The sequence below is a fragment of the Dreissena polymorpha genome, chromosome 1, assembly GCF_020536995.1.
Source record: "Dreissena polymorpha isolate Duluth1 chromosome 1, UMN_Dpol_1.0, whole genome shotgun sequence".
Classification (NCBI taxonomy): Eukaryota; Metazoa; Mollusca; class Bivalvia; order Myida; family Dreissenidae; genus Dreissena; species Dreissena polymorpha.
Genome location: NC_068355.1, coordinates 90,564,346 through 90,589,184, shown reverse-complemented (window position 1 = coordinate 90,589,184; position 24,839 = coordinate 90,564,346). Strand labels below are relative to the sequence as shown.

General features: G+C 37.3%; 1 protein-coding gene across 1 annotated transcript in view; it reads right to left on the bottom strand.

Annotated features, from left to right (window-relative positions):
* Positions 1–24,839, bottom strand: part of LOC127840180 (small G protein signaling modulator 1-like) — a 94,407-nt gene that overhangs the window by 42,271 nt on the left and 27,297 nt on the right. Inside the window, exons 8-12 of the mRNA XM_052368679.1 lie at positions 17,345–17,472; positions 8,338–8,405; positions 3,108–3,272; positions 1,099–1,260; positions 295–478 (exon numbers count right to left, since the gene is read on the bottom strand). Of these exons, the coding sequence (XP_052224639.1) occupies positions 295–478; positions 1,099–1,260; positions 3,108–3,272; positions 8,338–8,405; positions 17,345–17,472 (707 nt within the window). The remainder of the gene's footprint in view (positions 1–294; positions 479–1,098; positions 1,261–3,107; positions 3,273–8,337; positions 8,406–17,344; positions 17,473–24,839) is intronic.

Sequence of the window (24,839 nt, the reverse complement as noted above, 5' to 3'; positions counted from 1 at the left end):
GCGCTTTAAAGCCGCATGGCAGCTATTTTAGAAACAATGTTATATTTGGAATATAAAGGTCACAGTGACCTTGGCCTTTGACCTAGTGACCTCAAACCATGTTTGATTGTAGTTCTCAATGAGATGCATGCACATGTGACGTTTAAAGAACATAGACCCAAGAGTTTTCATTTTATGAGCAAGGTTTAAGTTTTGGGACAGACACACACATACAATGACAGACAGGCCAAAAACACTACACCCCCAATCATTCGTTCCGGGGGCATAAAAATAGCAATGAAATACAATATTAACCCCTGCCTGGTGGTAGTACTGCCCACTTTGGTCAACATGGAGTTGTTTTGCTCTTCCTGCACGAGAGCATAAGTCTGAACAGTGTTCTGGGCCAGCGGGCTTGGACCACGAGGAATCCGTGTCAGCGCCCAGGGCAAGAGGTCCGCAGGGCGGAATTTGGCTTTAGGGTCCATGACTTCCGGTGCTGAAGAGAAATAGTTTTTATTGATTATTACACATAGAAAGAGTAATATTATGATCTTTGTTTAGTTTTTCAAAGATTATCCTGTTTAGCATAAAATAAAGAACTCTTTTCTATAAACAGTTATATAAACTGCTGAAAAAATCAGTCAAATCTTTAATTTAAAAATATTATTGTTAAGAACAAGAAAGAATAAAAGATAAGGAACAAACACACAAATGTAAGAGTGAATTTATATTTAAATCTTAATCTAAAATATTTAATTAAATCATAAACAAGAGATGTGTTTGTCAGAAACACAATGCCCCCTATTGCGCTGCATTGAAGCCATATATTTGACCTTTGACCTTGAAGGATAACCTTGACCTTGACCTTTAACCACTCAAAATGTGCAGCTCCATGAGATACACATGCATGCCAAATATCAAGTTCCAATCTTCAATATTGCAAAAGTTATGGGCAATGTTAAAGTTTCAAGCTGACAGTTCAAAAACTATATGCCACCCTACCGGGGCATAAAAATAAATATTAAAGCTCAGTCACGAACAGTGGCCAATATTAAGACTAGTTTTATTTTATTTGAGAGTAAAAACTTGACACATCTCAGAGCCTAGTTTACATACGTATATTGTCAGGTTTGAAGACTTTGACAATGCGGAACACATAGTCTGTTGCCTCCTCCTCCAGGTCTGTGCTGCTTGTGGAACTCGTGCTGCCCTCCTTGCTGCTGGTAGACAGGTTGGACAGACGACTGCCCTTGCGCTTTAACTTGGGGAACACCTTGCCTGCAATGTACAGGGGGAACATTGCATTTGATGTTAAGTTGGCAATAAATACAGGGAACATTTTGCCTACAATGTCCAGAGGGCAACAAATACAGGGGACACTTTGCCTATAATGCACAGTGGGCAATTAATAAAGGGAACACATTCCCTACAATGTTCAGCGACCAATAAATACAAGGAACGCTTGTCTTTGTCTGCAATGAACAGTGGGAAATTTATACAGGGAAACCATGCCTGCAATGAACAGGATGCAATAAATACAGGAAAACACAAGTCACATAATGTTGATGCACTTTCACTAGCACAGAAGTAAATTACTGCTGAAAACTTTAATGCAACTTAAAAAACACATTCAAAAAGATAATATGACTAATTAATTTATTTTTAATTCAAATAAATGTAAAATCTGAATTTGTTTTTTAGCTTTCTTGACACAAAATTTCAGAAAAATACCTCAATCAACACTCAAATTATTGTGTGAAAACATTTTCTTCTAAATTATATTTAAAGGGACTGTCAACCACGAATGACGAAAAAATAAAAGTTCTAAAATACCATATTTGTTTAAAAGCATTAGTTTATATTGATTAAAATATCACGTCTGGTATCTTACATTACTTGAAAAAAGTTCATATTTTCAGTATATTCGGTAATAAAATAGGTGACATAACGATATACACACTATAAGTAACGCAAGTAGATTGATCATTTTATATATTAGATATATACAATTCACTACGCATGCACAATTTGCATTCCTGGGTTTACCATGTGACGATGATGATCAATCTACTGGCGTTATTTATAATTAACTGGTAGTTACCTGGTAGACATACCCAGTAAAATGTATAACCAAATATTCTGAAAATATGAAAAATTAACAACTTTTTTAAAGTAATTTAATATACCAGTCGTGATATATTAATCAATATAAACTAATAATTGTAAAAAAATACGGTATTTTACAACTTTTTTTTTCTTCATCGTCGTTGTTGACAGTCCCTTTAAATCCTTGACACTGACCCAGCCAGCCTTGACACTGACCCAGCCAGCTCAATTCTGACCCAAGCTAGGTAAGCATGTAATCTATGAATTCAGAACAATAACTCCCTCCACAAAAGTAAGGAAATGAAGTGAAAATTATGTATCTTGTTTTAAGTAACAGAGACCTCGACCTTGACTCTTTGTTTCAATGGGAATTCCAAGCTAGGTTTGCATGAAAGCTATCCACGCATCAAATGTTATTGTCATATCTCCATCCAAACTTAAGTAATTGAACATGAAACTTTCAGTGAATGTGACCTTTACCATCATGGGATTGGCCAAATGCAAGTCAGGTAAGAATGCAATCTACATATAGACAAAAATGCAGAGAACAAAATCATCATAACTACAGTTACTGAGTGGTAAGCGTGTTTTTCTATTTAATATGATAAACATTTATTATGACCACACTACAATGCCAAACTAATTCTACATACAAAATAGCTAGCTCCATCAAAATTGGTAAATGCAAACTGAGGTTATTTTCGGTAAACCACCACTTTGAAGCTACAGCTCAAAGTCTTAAGCAAAAGACTCTTTCCTTAATCTATTAACCATGATGGGGAACTTGATTGAATACTATGTTCAAACCCAGAGTCAAACATATTTTACAGTAAAAAATCTTTTTTTTTTTAAATTGAATAGATCTACATTATTTCACACTGCAGTATTAAAATAATCGATTTGTCCATCAACTTAGCATTGATAGCCATGTTAAAGTTAAGTAGGTCAAAACAATTCAGTCTACAGTAATAACTCTGCAAAACAGAATACTTGCCCCCAGTTATAAAGTCAGAATCTACCTTTACCGCGTTGTGACCACAGAGGGGGGTCCAGCTGACCGTGAGGCAGCAGGCCAGTCTCCAGACACGAGAGGAATGCAAGCAGGTGACCGCCCTTGGGGAAATGTATTGGTGGTCGCTGGACACCATCTTGTCCTACCAGAACTATGGTGCCTCGACAGTCAGCTGTCAACAGACACAGGCATACATTAGAGCCTTGTTCTAAGGAAAATTGCATGTGCATAAAGAGAAATGGTAAGACACAAATACAGGAACAAAAAGAGACATGGTTAGACGCAAACACAGAAACTTAAAGAGACATTAAAGCCTTGTTCTGGGGAAAATTGCATCTGCATAAAGAGACATAGTTAGATGCAAACACAGGAACAAAAAGAGACATGGTTAGACGTAAACACAGAAACTAAAAGAGACATGGTTTGATGCAAACACAGTAACTTAAAGAGATATGGTTAGAGGCAAACACAGTAACAAAAAGAGACATAGTTAGATGAAAATACAGGAAAAAAAAGAGACATGGTTAGACATAAACACAGGAACAAAAAGAGACATGGTTAGACGTAAACACAGGAACCAAAAGAGACATGAAAGCCTTGTTCTGGGCAAAATTGCATGTGCATAAAGAGACATAAATAGATGTAAACACAGGGATAAAAAGAGACATGGTTAGACCCAAACACAGGAACTAACAGAGACATTAAAGCCTTGTTCTGGGGAAAATTGCATGTACATTAAGAGACATGGTTAGATGCAAACACAGGAAGAGAAAGAGACATGGTTAGATGCAAACACAGGAACAACAAGAGATGTGTTCGTCAGAAACACAATGCCCCCCTTTTGCGCCGCTTTGAAATAATAAAAAAATTGTTGTTTACCTTTTACCTTGAAGGATAACCTTGACCTTGAACTTCCACCACTCAAAATGTGCAGCTTCATGAGAACGCCGCTTTAAAAAAAACATTTATTTTTTTTACCTTTGACCTTGAAGGATGACCTTGACCTTGAACTTCTACCACTCAAAATGTGCAGCTTCATAAGATACACATGCATGCCAAATATCAAGTTTCTATCTTCAATAATGCAAAAGTTATGGCCAACGTTAAAGTGTTTTTTTTGGACGGACGGACAGACTGACATACACACATACTGACAAACTGACTGACGGACAGTTCAACTGCTATATGCCACCCTACCGGGGGCATAAAAAGAGACATGGTTAGATGTAAACACAGGAACATAAAGAGACATGGTTAGACACAAACACAGGAACAAAAAGAGACATGGTTAGACGCAAACTCAGTAACCAAAAGAGACATGTTTAGAGGCAAACACAGAAACAAAAAGAGACATCTTTGGACGTAAACACAGGAACAAAAAGAGACATGGTTAGAAGTAACCACAGGAACTAAAAGAGACATGGTTAGACGTTAACACAGGAACCAAAAGATACATTCAAGCCTTGTTCTGGGGAAAATAGCATGTGCATAAAGAGACATGGAAAGATGCAAACACAGGAACTAAGAAAGACATGGTAAGACGCAAATACAGTAGCTAAAAGATACATTAAAGCCTTGTTCTGGGGAAAATAGCATGTGCATAAAGAGACATGGTTAGATGCAAACACAGGAACAAAAAGAGCTGTCTCCATCGGAAGTCATATGCCCCCAAAAAACGCTTTTTTGGAAACCTAAAAACAGATTTTGAAACCTTAACGCGGACCCATAGTTCAAGGTCAAGGGGGTCAATATTTTTGTGCGTATGGAAAGGCCTTGTCCATGTACACAGATATGCATACCAAATATGAAGGTTACATCTGAAGCGACATAGCAGTTATGAGCATTTTTTCGGAACCTAACCGCAAAAGTGTGACTGAAAGACAGACGGATGGACAGACAGTGCGATCACTATATGCCCTCCTTCAGGGGCATAAAAAGAGACATGGTTAGATGCAAATACAGTAACAAAAAGAGACATGGTTAGACGCAAACACAGGAACAAAAACAGACATGGTTAACACAAACACAGTAACCAAAAGAGACATGGTTAGAGGCAAACACAGGAACAACAAGAGGGCCATGATGGCCTTGAATCGCTCACCTGACTCATTAAGATCAGATGAAAACTATGATCTCTATTGTCTTCATAAGGTTTTTCTATGATTTAACCTAGTGACCTTGTTTCTGACCCCAGATGACCCAAAAACAATCCCAATCCAGATTTCATCAAGATAAACATTCTGACAAAATTTCATAAAGATCTGATGGAAACTGTGACCTCTATTGTCTACACAAGGTTTTTCTATGATTTGACCTAGTTTTTTTTACCCCAGATGACCCAAATACAATCCCAACCCAGATTTCATCAAGATAAACATTCTGACCAAATTTTATAAAGATCTGATGAAAACTGTGGCCTCTATTGTCTACACAAGGTTTTTCTATTATTTGACCTAGTGACCTAGTTTATGATCAGATGACCCAAATACAGTCCCAACCCAGATTTCATCAGGATAAACATTCTGACGAAATTTCATAAAGATTGGATGAAAACTGTGACCTCTAATGTCTACACAAACACGGACGCACACACGCACGCACAACTGACGCCGGACATCACACAATCACATAAGCTTCGTGACAGGTGAGCTAAAAATAGACATGGTTAGATGCAAACACATAACCAAAAGAGACGTGGTTAGAGGCAAACACAAGAACTAAATTAAAAAGAGATATGGTTAGACAAAAACACAGGAACTAACAGAGACATGTTTAGACACAAACACAGGAACTAAAAGAGACATGATTAGACGTAAACACAGGGACCAAAAGAGACATTAAAGCCTTGTTCTGGGGAGAAATTGCATGTGCATAAAGAGACATGGTTAGATGCAAACACAGGAACTAAAAGAGACATGATTAGACCTAAACACAGGGACCAAAAGAGACATTAAAGCCTTGTTCTGAGGAGAAATTGCATGTGCATAAAGAGACATAGTTAGACACAAATACAGGAACTAAAAGAGACATGGTATTACACAAAACGTTACTGACTTATTAATATTTGCTTTTATTACCATTCTTTAATAGCCAGTGCATCTCAAGCACAGACGGAGCATGATTCACTAAGCACTTTAATTTTACAAGACAGCTTTGAAAAGGTTAATGACCATGTGCTGACATTAGGTACTTGCTAATAATATTTAATACAAAGGTCTGTAAAATACTTGCTTGCTATTCACAACTCAAAATAAACTTGTTAAAAACGCCTGTTTTCATCAAATTATCAGCCATTATTTTCGATTGCTAACATAAATCATTACAAAACATTATAAAAGCATATCATTTTACACCATTATATAATTATTTCAGGAAGTCTGCATGTTTTTGGCACTCTTCAATGTATTACCATCATTGTTTGGACCATTTTTGCGATAATTAGACATATGTGTTAGTATTGGAGATGAGCAGGCTATTACCTCCAGTCAGACAGATGCAGCAAATCAATAAAACCATTCACAGAGTAGTGTTGATAACCTTAGGCATGTTCAAAATAATGTATATTTCCCAGATTACCATACCAACAGTTAATGGGAAAAAACTTTTATGATAAAATTCCAAGAATTGATTCCCATACTACTGGTAAATGTCAAATATGAGAAAGGTGGTTCACATCTTTCCCTTTCAAATGAGCCGTGTCATGGTTTAATGGCACAAAGGTTTTGTGGTTTCATAATTTATATAATAGTAATAATTTGCGGACATAGGCTGGCAGAATATGGCATAAGACCCATTTTTTATATTGATTACCTTTAACAGTGTCAAATATGACAACAGTTGTTCACACTTTACCATTGTGAATATGATGTGTCATGCTATAACGTTACATATTGGTCAGTGACAGTGTATGTCAGTATACATGAAATTGTATGTATCAAACACTACAAATTAAGTACAAACCTGTTCAATGATTTGAATGTTTAATTTATTTAATAGGATATAAAGTATAGTTGATGAAGTATTCTTAACTTCACTATGTGTTCACTATTTTATTATCTTATTATATTGCAATATATTATCCATGGAACAATAATATGTTAATAACAATATTGAAGAACAAATGAACAGTCATATTCATTAGAAAAACATGAGCTACATAAAAGTTTTCACAACATTTCAAGATTAATTAACCAAAGATATATAATATCTGCCAATAAAGAAACCAACCTCATGTGAAAATTGGGCAAATGCAGAATGCAGCCAAGGTAGCTCCATACCGGCCTTGGCATCAATGCAGTCTAGTCAGGAGCTACCCTGTCTTCTATAAAGTCATGTAAGGTTTTGTGTTCTCATAAGCGGAAAGGTTAGTTCCTGACCAGACTGCAAGACTGTGCAGGCTAGACTGGAGTTACATTGGCAGCATATGCATTAGACCCATTTTTTTCATAATCCATGTCAAATACCCCAGTAGTTAAAAAGCGTTTTTAATAATAAGGTCATTTAACAAGATATTCTGTCTGTTTGTTTTTGTAATAATTCTTTTAATTTATTTAAACACAAAATGATGCATAAACTTTGTCCTGATGTAAAGATATGCAAATAATGAATTTAGGACCTACATCACGGGTTAGCATGCCAAGATATATTTCAGTATATTTTGACAGTAGTTGTATTCACTTAATAACGAGGGAAACCTGGGCCAGTTGCCCAAAATGTAAATAGCCACTTAAGGTAACTGTCAGTTAACTTTGGACCCAAATCAAATCATTTTTTAAAGCACATTCTTAAATTGATACCAATTTCAAACACTTGACACAGACCGAAAAAAATACATCAGGTTACTTCAGCCATTGTCTGCGTACAAGAAAATTGGCCTTAATTCTTGTCTGTTACTTATTGACACAGATTAATATTTGCAGTCCGCACAGATAACTCAGGGACAACACTTTCCGCTTTGATGGAATTTTGCATTTAAAAAATCTTATCAAAAAGCCAGTCTAGCAAGAAAGAGTCATCACCGATTAGTCTTTGTGGAAAATTGAGAAACAAACCTGAGTCTGTTCGTTTTAGGGAATTTAAACTGAACACATTTGTAACAGGAGAAAGCAGTTTAGTGTGGCACATCTTATAAGGGAAAAAAACACTCTTTGGATAATAAGGTAAAATAAAAACTGTCATTTCATAGTGTACCTTATATACTTAATGCATGAACATAATTGCTTTAATACACTACTCACGCTGTTGGTGACAGTGGATGTAGACGATTTCATCCAGGAAAATGGTCAAAGCATAGTCCCAGAAATGACTGCAAAAACAAGCAACAATAAATCAGAAAAAATAATAATTATGCAACGAGCAACCAGTGTTGCTCCAGACCAGCCTGCGCATTTGCAATGTCCAGTGAGGAGCTTCCCTGTCCAATAAAAAGTCACTCAAGATTTTGTGACCTCATTAGCGAACATTACGACTCCTAGTCAGAGAATACCGATGCAGAATCCTATCTAGAGCCACACTGTTCAAGTGTGTCAGGCATGGCCTAAGGCTTGGAACATGCATGTCAGATTAAGCATCATTTTCTAATACACTTAGTTTGAAGTAAACAATTTGTGTATGAGCTCATTATAGAAAAGTTGGACACATAAATCTGACAGTTTGTATCACACTCTCATGACAAACGTAACCATGATTATATCATTCAAAATACATTGATATGAAAAAGCATGCAGGTTGGTTTGTATGGCACATGTAAGAATTCAGAAAGTAGGAATAACCTGTGACTGATTGCCCTCCTAAACAGCATTTTAACTGGACTATTAAATATGGATTCGAAACAAAAAGTAATATAACATTTGTAAATGTTCAAACATTTCAATTCAATATCAAACTATAGTAAATGTCAATTTTTCACTTAAAGTACTGACACCATAAAAAAAAAAATTCTAATTTAATAAGACTAAAACGAAATGAAGAGCCATTTCATGAAATAATGTTTGCTTTAAAGAAGCAAAGTCAAGCAGAAATATTGTCCCAGCAAACATGGCTATATTGGTCCAACATTGGCCATGTCCACAATGGTAACATGTAAAAATGCTATTATGGGGACTTAGTTGAAGAGTACCTTTGAATAATTAAATGAATTTAACTAGGTGACGGACAATAGTAATACCAGCAGCAACTTTAATAATGTTAAATCCTGTGCAAAATAACATTATAATCAACCCATATGATTTACGCATAAATTATGATGTTCAACAAGAAAGATGAAACACAGGATGTGATTTTTCTTTATATACCTTAGGCCACGACTTTTATTTAATTGGTTTACAAAAATTATTTTGAAAATGGTCCATCGGGCGGTCGAAAAAAAAACACAAAAAAAACATCATTGGAAAAAAAAGTTAATACTAATAACATCAGAACAAAGACAACATATCTTTTATAACCTTAACACAGGGACAACAAATCAAATGATGCAATGAAACACATCTATATCTTCAAATGAAATGTGTCCTTAAAGCACCTTTTGTAACATCAGGCAATTTTATTCACTCCATTACATGACATGCGTTCTTCTTCCATTAAAACGAAAAACTGCGCTTCATTTCCGTAATTTGATGCGCACCATTACTGATTCGATGCCCGTTGCATAAATCTTATATAAGATAAACTACTCATACACACATTATGTTTTTGCTTTTACTCGACTTACAAGATCGTCCATGAATAAAAAATCGAGGTAGATCGATCCCCGCGTTGTCGCGGTAATGTTTGTTAAAGTTGTTGTCGTCATGAAAACTGGTTGATTTACAACGCAAAACGTCTTATTTTAACTGACGTGAATTAATTTAATCATATTTTTCAACTTTGCTTTTGCTTTATTTTGATAATTTTATCCAAAGTTTAATGTTAGCAAGTGTTTTTTTTACTGGAATTGTAAACAAAGAGTCAGTTAAAGTCTTCTGAAAATTTGCAGTCTGTGTGAATTGACAGTTTGACGTCATCAAAGGAAAGCCGCTTCCTGTCTGAAGCAATAAAGCGACAAATTTCGCGCCGACAAAATTGGCTTCCTTTGTCCAGCAATCAACATGCCGAACCAATCATGTGTTTGTTTCTCAATGACAATCCTCCAATTTGATAATAGCATGTGCATAGCTCTGCCTTCGAATCTTTTGCAGAGAACGGAGGTGAGGTTTAACAGTTAATTGAGCTAGTGTTTTACGCAAGTTGAGTTCCGATTTGACGAAATTACTTGGCCCTAAGCATTAAAATGACAAATACATTTATCAATGATTTTCCGAGATATACCCATTTGTTCCGATTTCCAAACTCTCTGTACAGTTCCTAACTATTGCGGACGTGTTTACAAAATTCCTTAACACATATATCGTACATAATAGCAGTGTTTTATTGGATTATCATTTCTAATTATCAAATTGCAAGGTAATACTTTTTTATCTCCTATAATATCGGGTTTGTTTAAAATAATTAACATGTTAAACAATAAAGTTGCGTCACAGACTTGGACATAAATTTTGATGGGGTCGACATTTTACCGACGCTGATTTTCCTATTGTCTGTAATTTTTACCCGAAATAAATTTTGAGAAGTGCCCATAAAACGAATGGTTCATACCGTAATGTGTCACATTGAAAGATATCCCGATTTCTGCAATGTATATGTGAACCATTGTGATTGTAATTACTTGATTTTATTCACAACCGTACTCAAACCTAACCGTTTTTTTCTCCTTTCGCTTGTTTTTCAGAGTGGTCGGGAATAAAGTATATAAAAAAAGACGATTTTCTTTTTTTTTTTCCCCCATTTTCCAAAAATTAGGGTCGGCGGTTTTGTAAACCAAGAAATATAAAAGTCGTGGCCTTATGAAATGTGCAAAGTTTGAAAATTTTATATTTATGTTTGAGGCATACAATAATTTTACTTCATTAACGACATTGACCAACTATGACAAAATACTTGTTTTTATAAAAACTTAAAAATAAATAGATCATAAACAAAATATGTTAAATTATAAATAAAATATAAATGAAGTGCCAAAAACAGAACGTACCATAACTATGCAGTCAATCACTATGGTTTCATAAACAATCACCAGTGAGATTTCTTTTTTAACAAGAATATCAGTGAAACTGATGGATGCTCCCCGATGATGCACTTTGTCCATCTATGTGTTAATAACCACCTAAAAAAATCTATAATTATCCTTGGTGACCTTGACCCCAGTGACCTCAAACCTCATCAAAAGGTAGAGGTCCATGCAAGGTACCTTGTAACATGCCAAATATGTAAGAGATCCGTAAAATATTGAAGGCGCTATGAGAAACTGTAACAAAATAGTGACAGAAGGAAGAGAGTAAGTGAGGAAGGAAAAACTGGCAACTTATTATGCTCCACCGAAAAAAATAATCTGGGAGCATAATAAACCAATGCTCAATATTATTGCCAATTAGGTACAAAGTTCACAACTTATCAGCAAGGAAATGAATAAAGGTTATGGATATCATATGGATTATCTTACCCTAAACCTAACACCAATCAAACAAAGGAGATAATTTGAGGATTTCTTCAATATCTTGCACTGACAACAATGATAAAAACCCTGACAACACGGACCTTTGTATCTGACACAACACATTTCTAAATCAAGTTAGTTATGATAATTTTGCACCTCACACCAACATAAAGGAAGGTAAATCAAGTATACCCTGAGTACTGCCCCATGCAACTCAAAACAAAAAACACAGTGGTTATTCAGAAATGGAGTTATGTCCCTTTCCTCTGTACACAGAAGAATATAGTTGAGCTGCTCTCTGGGAAAACTGGGATTAATAAAATTAAGCAAAATATATTTCCCAATTAGCTTTTGAAGTTGCAGGGACCACATGCAGGTGGTTAGCATGTATGATGCACAACTCGCGTAACCTACTTGACACCGATCAGACAGTATTAATGACTGAAATCTTCACTGAGTAAAGGGCATTTTCCGTGCAAAGTTCATGGACCTCGATACCATAATTGAATAAAACGTATGAAAAAAACATTCTTACCGTGCTTGCCGTTGCATTATGCATCAAAACTAACGGTCAAGTGCCATTTGAAACCTTTGTTTATATACATTTCAACTAACCAACATTCTAAACACACAAGTGATTTCATTGGTCCAATGCGAAGTTGTGTCTTTACAACTTAAGATTTCATTCATTAATACTGTTTGATCGGTGTCAAGTAGGTTACGCGAGTTGTGTATCGTGTTATTTCTTAAAATTTGACCCAGCATTTGTAGAAATATAACAAGATATATACATTTCTAGAAAGGAAATTCTTTTCTGCGTTGAATAAGACCAAGACCATGAAAATCGCTGCACAATTGATGAAGTTTTGGCTATTAAAAGCGATGCACCCCTTTTTCTGGTGATTTTTTGTTGGATACCTTGTTATATATCTATTTGATAGTGAATTTTTTTTCCAGAAAAGGTGATTTTTCGTTATAATATGATTACTTATCATTCAAAATGATGTTTTCACTAATTATTATCATAGCCACACGCTAACCACCTGTGGCAGGGACAACACTTTCTTTTTTTGGAATTTCTGTTTAAACAAGATTCAAGACTCGGCCAAAAGTGTTGTTCCTGATTAGCCTGTACCAACTGCTCATGCTCATCTGGGACCATACTACTAACACATGCATTACGCTAGGTTAACCCAGAGACCAGCTTTAATACGAGATTATGCAGGGATTCTAAGTGTTATTTTCCCCTTACACCTGACAAAAATACCTGATATTGAGACATGGAGATATGCCTCATGACATGTTGGACACATCTAACAGTAGCAGTGGCTGCGCAGGTCACAAAACATTTCAAACATTTAAATAATACAATTGTACATGGAACAATAATCAGGTGGGAATAAGTAGTGAACAGTTCTGACTGTCAATGTGCCTGTCGACACAAAGCAAAAAAAGGGTTCTAGATCTTATCACTTTCTCTAGGGACAATCACCAATACATTCCATGACCACACAGCCCACCCCTATCACAACCACTTCTAAAACAAATCACCCATATCCCACTTCCCACATAGCCAACCTATATCTCACCATAAACTAATAAACATCATACCCCATCCCAAACCCCCCATTTCCCACCAGCACCAAACATCCCACTAACCACATTATCCACCTCTATCCAAATACCCCCATTTACCCACCTCAATCTTACTTAACACCCCTATCCAACCATCATCCAAACAACCCACCTCTATTCCACTACTGACATAACCCGCCCCTAAACCCCCATCACTTAAACAACCCTTTTCTATCTTGCTGTTATGGCTCTAGTAATATACCAAGATACTGTTTGTACTGTGGTAGTTGTGATCTTGAAGACATGTATCATTTTATATGCATTTAGCCATGTTACACTACTTTAAGTAGGAGATTTCTCGATAGAAGATTTTACATTCGACATTCTGTCTATACATTCAATTCTTTAATGGGATCTGTAAACACATATGTTCTTCAAAATGTTGCAAACGATATAAAATATGCACTTGAAATAAAACAATCTGTTACCCTGTAATACATGTACATCACTCTCCAAGTTTATGTTACGTAGTCTATACACTGTATTTGAATCAATATTTGTTATTTGAATCAAAATTTGTATTTTTTCTGTTAAAAACATTACCTAAACAAACTGACCACTGATTTATTATAATTAATCACATTACTTTCTAGATTATGTACTCCTGTACTTGTCTGGAATAAAATGCTTGTCTATCTCTATCCCACTACCAACTTGTCTGCCCCTATCCAAACTACTCACATTACATACCCTTACCCACTACCAATAAACCCCCATATCCCACTACCCACAACAAACATCTACCCACTACTCACAGAACACACCCTAAGCCACTACCCACAGGAACACCCGGAACTAACCACAAACACACACCCCTAACTCACTACCCACAAAACACCCCCAATCCACTACCCACATTAAAAATCCTAGCCCACACCCACATAACACACCCCTACTCGACACAACCCAGATAACACACCCCTAACCACTACCCACAAACCACCCACCCCACACCCACCACCCACCTATACCCACGCGACCCACTAACCCACAAGCCCCACCACCCACTAACCCACCCCGAGCCCACGACCCAGAGAACCCACCCCTAGCCCACGACCCACAGAAGCCACCCCGAGGCCACGACCCACAGAAGCCACCCCGAGCCCACGACCCACAGAACCGACCCCTACCCCACGACCCACAGAACCCACCCCGAGCCCACTTCCCACATAACCCACCCCTAGCCCACGACCCACAGAAGCCACCCCTTATCCAGGACCCACAGAACCCACCCCGATCCCACGACCCACATAACCCACCTCTATCCCACTACCCACATAATCCACCCCTATCCCACTACCCACAGAACCGACCCCTATCCCACGACCCACATAACCCACCCCTAACCCACTACCCACCCCTATCCCACGACCCACATAATCCACCCCTATCCCACGACCCACATAACCCACCCCTATCCCACTACCCACATAACCCACCCTTATCCCACTACCCACATAACCCACCCCTATCCCACTACCCACATAATCCACCCCTTATCCATTACCCACATAACCCACCCCTATCCCACTACCCACATAACCCACCTCTATCCCACTACCCACATAATCCACCCCTATCCCAATACCCACATAACCCACCCCTACCCCACTACCCACATAACCCACCCATACCCCACTACCCACATAATATCCCCCTATCCCACTACGATCAAACTACCCACATTACCCATCCCTATCCAATTACAAACATTAAACACCCACTACCCACATAACACACATTTATCCCACTACCCACATAATCCACCCCTGTCCCACTACCCACATAATATCCCCTCTATCCCACATAAATCACCCATTTCCAACTACCCACATAACACACTCCTATCCCACTACCAACATAACACACCCCTATCCCACTACCAACATAACACAGCCCTGTCCCACTACCCACATAACCCTCCCCTATCCCTATACCACATAACATACCCCTATCCCACAACCAACATAACCCACCCCTATCCCCCTTCCAACATATCATACCCCCTATCTCACTACCCACATAATCCACCCCTATTCAACTACCCACATAACTACCCCTATCCTACTATCCACATAACACACCCCCTATCCCACTTCCCACACAACACACCCCAACCCCACTACCCACATAAGACACCCCAACCCAGGGCTTCCGCTGTCGTTTGCCAAATTCGCCGTTGGCAAAAATTTCGCAAATTCGGCGAATAAAATTCTCAGTTGGTGTAAATGCTCGGTGAAACGTTTTTAAAATTCGCCGAATAAAATTCTTGGTTGGCGAAAATGCTCGGCGAAACGTTTTTTGCCTGTCAAGTACCATCCCAGATAGTAAACTCTTTAAACCGTCGACTGTGCGTCAATACATCTTCGTGTTATTAACCAGAAAATTTGATACGCAGTCTGCAGCAACACCGGTCAGAACCGGTCATCGAAACAAAGGAAACTTGCTGGTGCATTGTGTACTGGCAGTGACGTCACCATCTATGTTTAGAGCGCTTGCTGGTGTGAAAACAAAAGGTGTTATCGAACATTATGTCAATACCACGGGCCTGGCAAAAGCATTTAACAAAAAACTATTTCTTCACAAAAACACATAAAATCTTGTTTCAACAGGAATTTGAGAGCATTTCTGTTTAATAGTTTCATTATTATAATATTTTGGGAAAGGTAAAGTTTGATTAAGAAACCAACAATTTCGGAAATAAAAAGTATACCATTCACTCGTTGTAATATATTTCGGATATGTTAAAAATTCGGACATTTAAAGATACGGACATTTATGTGTTGGTTTGTTGTTGATAGTTTGTAAAACTATGTTTTATCATATTTCAGGCAACTAGAATGGATGGTGGCTATTATCTGGGCCTTTCTGTCAAGAAATATGCGTGAAAAACATATATTTATTTGAGCCTAGAAATCATCCACCACTTACAGAAAATGTTTTAACAACAGAAGCTGTCAAAGCTGATGTATATCATATCCAAATGACCAAATATAACTGTTTAACAATATGAAGTGAGAGGCTTTGAAAATAAAGCATCTTTAGTCTTGATCAACTGTTATGTTTTGCAAAGATTGAAATATGTGCTCAAGAATGAATATCTTTAATATAATGAAAATGTGCTTATTTTGTAAACAATGTGAACTGAACATGTGCTTATGATGTATGTATAAACTGATATTCTGTTATGTAGAATAAAAGTATGATTATTACATTGATGTATCTAGATGTATGAGTATCTATAAGTGTTTTTTGTTATAAACTGATATTCTGTTATGTACAATATTTTAAAAGGATGATTATAGTAATAAATATATTTAAGCTTCATATTGTATTTATTTGTGTTCTTACACCCCTAGACTTTCACTAGGCGGTCCCAAAGGCTTGGCTAAAACTTTGGCTACAGTTTCTAAAATTTGGCTACAAAAAAATCCAATTGGCTAAAATGTTGGCTAAAGAAATTTTTGAGCCAGGGGAAGCCCTGCCAACCCCACTACCCACATAACACACCCCAACCCCACTACCCACATAACACACCCCAACCCCACTACCCACATAACACACCTCAAACCCCACTACCCACATAACACACCCCAACCCCACTACCCACATAACACACCCCAACCCCACTACCCACATAACACACCCCAACCCCACTACCCACATAACACACCCCAACCCCACTACCCACATAACACACCCCAACCCCACTACCCACATAATACACCTCAAACCCCACTACCCACATAACACATCCCAACCCCGTTACCCACATAACACACCCCAACCCCACTACCCACATAACACCCCCCAACCCCACTACCCACATAATCCACCCCTATTCAACTACCCACATAACACACCCTTATTCCAATACCCACATAACACACCCCAACCCCACTACCCACATAATCCACCCCTATTCAACTACCCACATAACACACCCCTAACGCACTACCCACATAACCCACTCCTATCCAACTAACCACATTATCAGCTCCTATCCAACTCCCCAAATAACACACCCTTATTCCACTACCCACATAACACACCCTTATCCCACTTCCCACAAAGCCCACCTGCGGTCAGTGTCCTCAGGTTGCTCACAACAGCCGTTCATCAGTTGGTTAGGGGTCCACATAATGGTGAGGCCCTCCACAGTCTGGTGTAGGGACAGGTAACCCTGCAGTGCCTCAGCTCCCTCCTTCTGGAACACACACACACATGTCTGAGAGCAGTAGTAGAGGTGGTACTCAAGGTAGTCAAAGTAGAAGAAGAATAAGTAGAATTGGTATTAGTAGCACAGCAGCAACAGCAGAAATAGTGGTAGTAATAGTAGTAATATGTATATTTTAGTATTCAATCCAAATATGAATAGCTTACCAAATGGACCTTGTTGCCTTTCATTTTTGTTGAACAGAATTGCAATCTTAGCTTATATTTTGAGTTTCAAATGCATGCCTGATTCCAGAATATTGGAAACAATATTATCAATGAAACTGATGAATGCTGACCAAAACCATGCACTTCATCAATCTATTAGATAATTAAAAGCACGATAATAAGAATTGAACCAACACTTTTTTTAAAGATCAACAAACCAGAAAATAACATTGACCTGAAATTGGACCAGCATTATGTCACAATATGTGAATGTCAAGAACATATGATGTGAATGTCAAGAATATATGTTAATGTCTAGAATATATGTGAATGCAAAGACAATATGTGAATGTCAAGACAATTTGTAGATGTCAAGACAATAATTATGTGGATGTCAAGACAATATATGAATGTCAATACAAAACATGAATTTCAAGACAATATCTGAATGTCAAGACAATATGTGAAAGTCAAGATAATATGTGAATGTCAAGACAATATGTGAATATTACAATAACAAAAATGCAAGTCTGGCTGCATAAATATAAGGTTTCCGATTGGGATCATTTATCCTTGTGTTCTCATGTAGAAACTAATAATTATTCATATGTCAATAACGTTAAAAAAATCACTGATGCTGTAAAAATCTGGACATATTCTCACCTCAAAGCTATAAGATTACAACAATTAAATTGTCAACAATTTAATATGATAAATTTTTAAGATCTTGTTCTGAAATGTAAAACATCATTACATTTTTTTCATTATTAATAAAAAGGCCATAACACCCTGAAAAACCATTGCTGATAAATGACTTGACAATGTGCCCACTTCCATCCTGTACAAATGATGCATGCTAAATTTCATCAATATGTCATCATCAGTGATCAAGATCTTGTGTGGGAACAAATAATTCAAGGAAAACTGCATACCCATTTTCAAAAAATTCAGATCATAAGTTCCTTTGATCTGACACAGAAACAGAAGTCATTTGAAAATTTCATTATAAATCAAAGGGGAATTTCTCACCAGAAGATAATGTAAGCATCACCAGAAGATAATGTAAGCATCACTAGAAGATAATGTAAGCATCACCAGAAGATAATGTAAGCATCACCAGAAGATAATGTAAGCATCACCAGAAGATAATGTAAGCACCACCACAAGATAATGTAAGCATCACCAGAAGATAATGTAAGCATCTACAGAAGATAATGTAAGCATCACCAGAAGATAATGTAAGCAAAGTAATCTGACAAGATATGCATGTCCATCCAATACAGATGCTGCATAGGAAATGTACTATATCATATAATACAAGAAATACCTTTAAAAAAGATATACGGCGTTGATTGTGGTTGGAGTTTATGAAAGGTAAAAAGTTCAATGAATGAGATCAAGGAGAGCGAATGTCTTTTTCTGTGCAGTTCTTAGCTGCATCACACGCAGTACGGGATGTTACGCGGAGTTTTCACGGCTTATCTTACATTATTACAATTTGCTGGTCATAAACCTATAGATACAAAACAGAAAACCAAAAGAAGAATGGAAGTGAAATTAAAACATATGAGTCAACCGCGAAGTATCCGTTCATATTTTTTATATTTATATGCGCATTCTTCGAACAAACCTGTTTTAGTGGTTTGTCAGGCATTGCTATTTGATTTGATTATTTACAGTATCGAGAATCATCGCGCTCATGCTTAATACATTAGTCAATATGATGGAATAATTCTTGTTAAATTAATTAAAAATAATATTTTTCATGGTATTGTTGAAAACATATTAAGAATCGATTATTGACATACCATAATTATATCGCTGGATACCGTAAAACGCTGTGTATAACGCGCATTTATGTATAACGCGCATCTACTTTTTTAAGCTAAAAAATCGGGAAAAAAAGTTTGTGAAGCAAAAAAATCGGGGGAAAATTCCGTACCACAGGCTAAATGAAAATCGTTATATTTACATTGCCGATCTTCCGTGTTCTTTTATTGCTTAAATTATTAACTATTTTAAAGACTATAACGATACAACTAGTTTGTGTGGTTTTTTTTATCATATGCGTAAAAATAAATGTTTGGATTTAAATGAATTATGCATGAAATGCACACTTTCCACGAGGAAACCATCAAGGTTTTCATCATGTGTCTCCGAAGTAACTGTCTACAATTTTAACGTGGAGGAGTACACTTAACGGATGGATTAGTTATAACTAAGAAACTGACATTATCGATTGGTATTGTCACGTGGTTATTCATGCATGACTTATTCACAACCGCGCGTTTATTTACATTGCTGATATCATGCGTTCTTTTCAAGTGTCTATAATTGACAGGAGACTTTAATGACTCAAACTTCTCAACACCATTACAACATTTCCGGCGATAAACAAACAATGGAGGTGTGAAGCCGTTTGCCGGTTGCACGTTTTGATAATAGCCCAGCTACACAAAACTTGACAGGTGACGCAAATTGCTCGATAACCACATCCTCAATCTTGACAAGACGTATGAAAACGTGTAAACAAACACAACATCAATTTTATTAACACATTTGAAAAGCAAGAAAAATAATCATAAATATATCGGGAAAGACCTTGCCGATATACAATTAAAAATCGACAAGTGCCTCCAAATAAATTGTGTAACCCTAGTACAGTAGGGTATAATATTGTGGGAAAACAATAACATTTAAATAAAAATGGCTTCCTTCGTTGTTCATTCTCTTCTTCAAATTTATTTGATTTCAATGCTCTGTACGTACCTGAAAAAGATAGAAAATATTTATGTTAACTTTATAATGTTTGTCCATCTTATTCAGATCGTAAATACCGGGAAACAAAAAGATACGAATTACCGCAACTGGGAAACTGACAGGGAAAAAATGTCTTGGCATGGCTGTAGTTGCGCATAACGCGCATCAAGTTTTTAAAATGAAATTTTGGGGTAAAAAAGTGCGCCTTATACACAACTTTTTACGGTATCTTCATTTAACATCTTTCTGGTCTAAAGAAAATTCCAGTTCACCTAGTTCACGCTATAGCATCTTTATTATATAATGATTATTTTACTGGTCAGCACATAAGGTAGTTGTGAAGACGCAGCGTTGACCTGTATATAAACTCTGACATTCACACACACTAACCGCGAACTGACCCTGATACCTCGCAAGCTGAAATGCAATGCATTAAAGTGAGGCCTCGCTTCCACTGCTCTTTATACGTTAACATGTTGACAGGAATATGGAAGTACGTTCTAAATATGAGAACATAGCCTTTAAGTACAAACATTTTCGCGCTGGCAATCCTCTGGAAAAAAAGGTGCACGCACAAACTGTATTGATGTCGAGATTGAGTGTAAAACTGTTCTATCTATTAAGCCTTTTCATTAGAGATAAAATTGTTTCATGCTGAAAAACGCAGTAAAACAGTGTTACAAAGACGCAGACATGTTTCCAATGTTCTGGTCATATGCTCAAATCAGCCTATGGGATAAATGAAGTGTATTCATTCTGACCTAGCCGCGGAAAATTTTATTTGAATTTTATTGGACAGTTACAAAGGTCAGGTAAGGTGAAAAGCTGGCGTGTACAGCTACGCCGAAAAAGTCTGAGATAACAGGCAAAACAGCATTGTTATTCGAAGGATAATAACTCTGTGAAAAGTCTTTAAAAAAGAAAATGTTTACTCTATGAATATGTCCACAAAAAAAGAAAAAGTATATACACAGATTCATCAAATCCTGAGTATAAGTTCCCAAGATCTTGCAAAAAAACAAAAAATCTAATACAAAATGACACATTTATTATACAAGGGCAATATCTCATCAACTTTGGCTCATTCGTCCCTGTGATTAGAAACGAAAACAACAAGGGCTGTTTGTAAAACATGCATGCCCCCCATATGGGCTCTCAGTTGTAGTGACAGCCATTTCGTAAATATGTTTTTGTCACTGTGACCATGACCTTTGACCTAGTGACCTGAAAATCAATAGGGGTCATCTGCGAGTCATGATCAATGCACCTATGAAGTTTCATGATCCTAGCCATAAGCGTTCTTGAGTTATCATCCGGAAACCATTTTACTATTTCGGGTCACTGTGACCTTGACCTTTGACCTAGTGACCTCAAAATCAATAGGGGTCATCTGCCAGTCATGATCAATGTACCTATCAAGTTTCATGATCCTAGGCATAAGCATTCTTGAGTTATCATCCGGAAACCATTTAACTATTTCGGGTCACCGTGACCTTGACCTTTGACCGAGTGACCTCAAAATCAATAGGGGTCATCTGCGAGTCATGATCAATCAGCCTATCAAGTTTCATGATCCTAGGCATAAGCATTCTTGAGTTATCATCCAGAAACCATTTTACTATTTTGGGTCACCGTGACCTTGACCTTTGACCTGAAAATCAATAGGGGTCATCTGCCAGTCATGATCAATGTACCTATGAAGTTTCATGATCCTAGCCATAAGCGTTCTTGAGTTATCATCCGGAAACCATTTTACTATTTCAGGTCACTGTGACCTTGACCTTTGACCTAGTGACCTGAAAATCAATAGGGGTCATCTGCCAGTCATGATCAAACAACCTATCAAGTTTCATGATCATAGGCATAAGCGTTCTTGAGTTATAATCAGGAAACCATTTTTCTATTTCGGGTCACCGTGACCTTGACGTTTGACCTTGTGACCTGAAAATCAATAGGGGTCATCTGCGAGTCATGATCAATCTACCTTTCAAGTTTCATGATCCTAGGCATAAGCGTTCTTGAGTTATCATCCGGTAACCATTTTACTATTTTGGGTCACTGTGACCTTGACCTTTGACTTAGTGACTTTAAAATCAATAGGGGTCATCTGCGAGTCATGGTCAATCTACCTATCAAGTTTCATGATCCTAGGCATAAGCGTTCTTGAGTTATCATCCGGAAACCATTTTACTATTTCGGGTCACCGTGACCTTGACCTTTGACCTAGTGACCTGAAAATCAATAGAGGTCATCTGCGAGTCATGATCAATGTACCTATGAAGTTTCATGATCCTAGGCATAAGCGTTCTTGAGTTATCATCCGGAAACCATTTTACTATTTCAGGTCACAGTGACCTTGACCTTTGACCCAGTGACCTCAAAATCAATAGGGGTCATCTGCAAGTCATGATCAATGTACCTATCAAGTTTCATAATCCTAGGCATAAGTGTTCTTGAGTTATCATCCGGAAACCATTTTACTATTTCGGGTCACAGTGACCTTGACCTTTGACCTAGTGACCTGAAAATCAATAGGAGTCATCTGCGAGTCATGATCAATCTACCTATCAAGTTTCATGATCCTAGGCATAAGCGTTCTTGAATTATCATCCGGAAACCATTTTATTATTTCGGGTCACAGTGACCTTGACCTTTGACCTAGTGACCTCATAATCAATAGGGGTCATCTGCGAGTCATGATCAATGTACCTATGAAGTTTCATGATCCTAGGCCTAAGCATTCTTGAGTTATCATCTGGAAACCACCTGGTGGACGGACCGACCGACCGACCGACAGACAGACCGACCGACCGACATGTGCAAAGCAATATATCCCCTCTTCTTCGAAGGGGGGCATAAAAAGTTTCATATTGATAATCCACGGGCAATTGATTTAACTTTGGAGCATTCGCACGAAAGTAAACTTTGCTGCTCTTGTGTGCGCATCTTGTCTGTTCAACTGTAACTTTATAAATATATACATATTTAAGCACTGCTAAGAGGAATCAACTTATGACTGTATCACTCTCACTTTTATTTGACAAGCTGACATGACACAGTCTGTGACATATGTAAAAAGCCACTTGCTAAAAATCAATACTGCATTTGGCAGCATTAAGTCACAAGGAAATAGCAATTCTTGTGAATGCAGGAAGACTGTCAGGCTGAGAGCTTTTAAATCCTAGCTGGCAGATAATCAATAACACACACCAACCTGTCTCATGAACATTTTTTGCCACTGCCCGAGGTTTGCCAAATAATCTACCAGATATATAAAGATAATAACAGGTTACTGTCCTATGATGGTCACAGTTGTTATAAATCAGGCAAGGCTTAGTTGGTTCATAGCATAATAAATTACATGACTGTAGAGGAATAACCTGTTTTTCTGTTTATCATACCTCTACATCTCTATTTTGTAAGAAACAAGGGCTGTTTGTAAAACATGCATGCCCCCATATGGGCTGTCAGTTGTAGTGGCAGCCATTGTGTAAATACGTTTTTTGTCACTGTGACCTTGACCTTTGACCTAGTGACCTAAAAATTAATAGGGTTATGATCAATGTACCTATGAAGTTTCATGATCATAGGCCTAATTATTCTTGAGTTATCATCAGGAAACCATTTTACTGTTCGAGTCACTGTGACCTTGACCTTTAACCTAGTGACCTGAAAATTAATAGGGGTCATCTGCCAGTCATGATCAATGTACCTATGAAGGTTCATGATCCTAGGCATAAGCATTCTTGAGTTATCATCTGGAAACCATTTTACTATTTTGAGTCACTGTGACCTTGACCTTTGACCTAGTGACCTGAAAATTTATAGGGGTCATTTGCCAGTCATTATCAATGTACCGATGAAGTTTCATGGTCCTAGGCGTAAGCATTCTTGAGTTATCATCCTGAAACCATTTAACTGTTTCGAGTCACTGTGACCTTGACTATTGACCTAGTGATCTGAAAATCAATAGGATTCATCTGCCAGTCATGATCATTGTTCCTATGAAGTTTCATGATCTTTGGCCTAAGCATTCTTGAGTTATCATCTGGAAACCATTTTATTGTTTCGAGTCACTGTGACCTTGACCTTTGACCTAGTGATCTGAAAACCAATTGGGGTCATCTGCCAGTCATGATCAATGTACCTATGAAGTTTCATGATCCTAGGCTTAAGCATTCTTGAGTTATCATCCGGAAACCATTTTACTATTTAGAGTCACTGTGACCTTGACCTTTGACCTAGTGACCTGAAAATCAATAGGGGTCATTTGCCAGTCATGGTCAATGTACCTATGAAGTTTCATGATCCTAGGCCTAAGCATTCTTGAGTGATCATCCGGAAACCATTTTACTATTTCGAGTCACTGTGACCTTGACCTTTGACCTAGTGACCTGAAAATCATTAGGGGTCATCTGGGTTTTTGAGTTA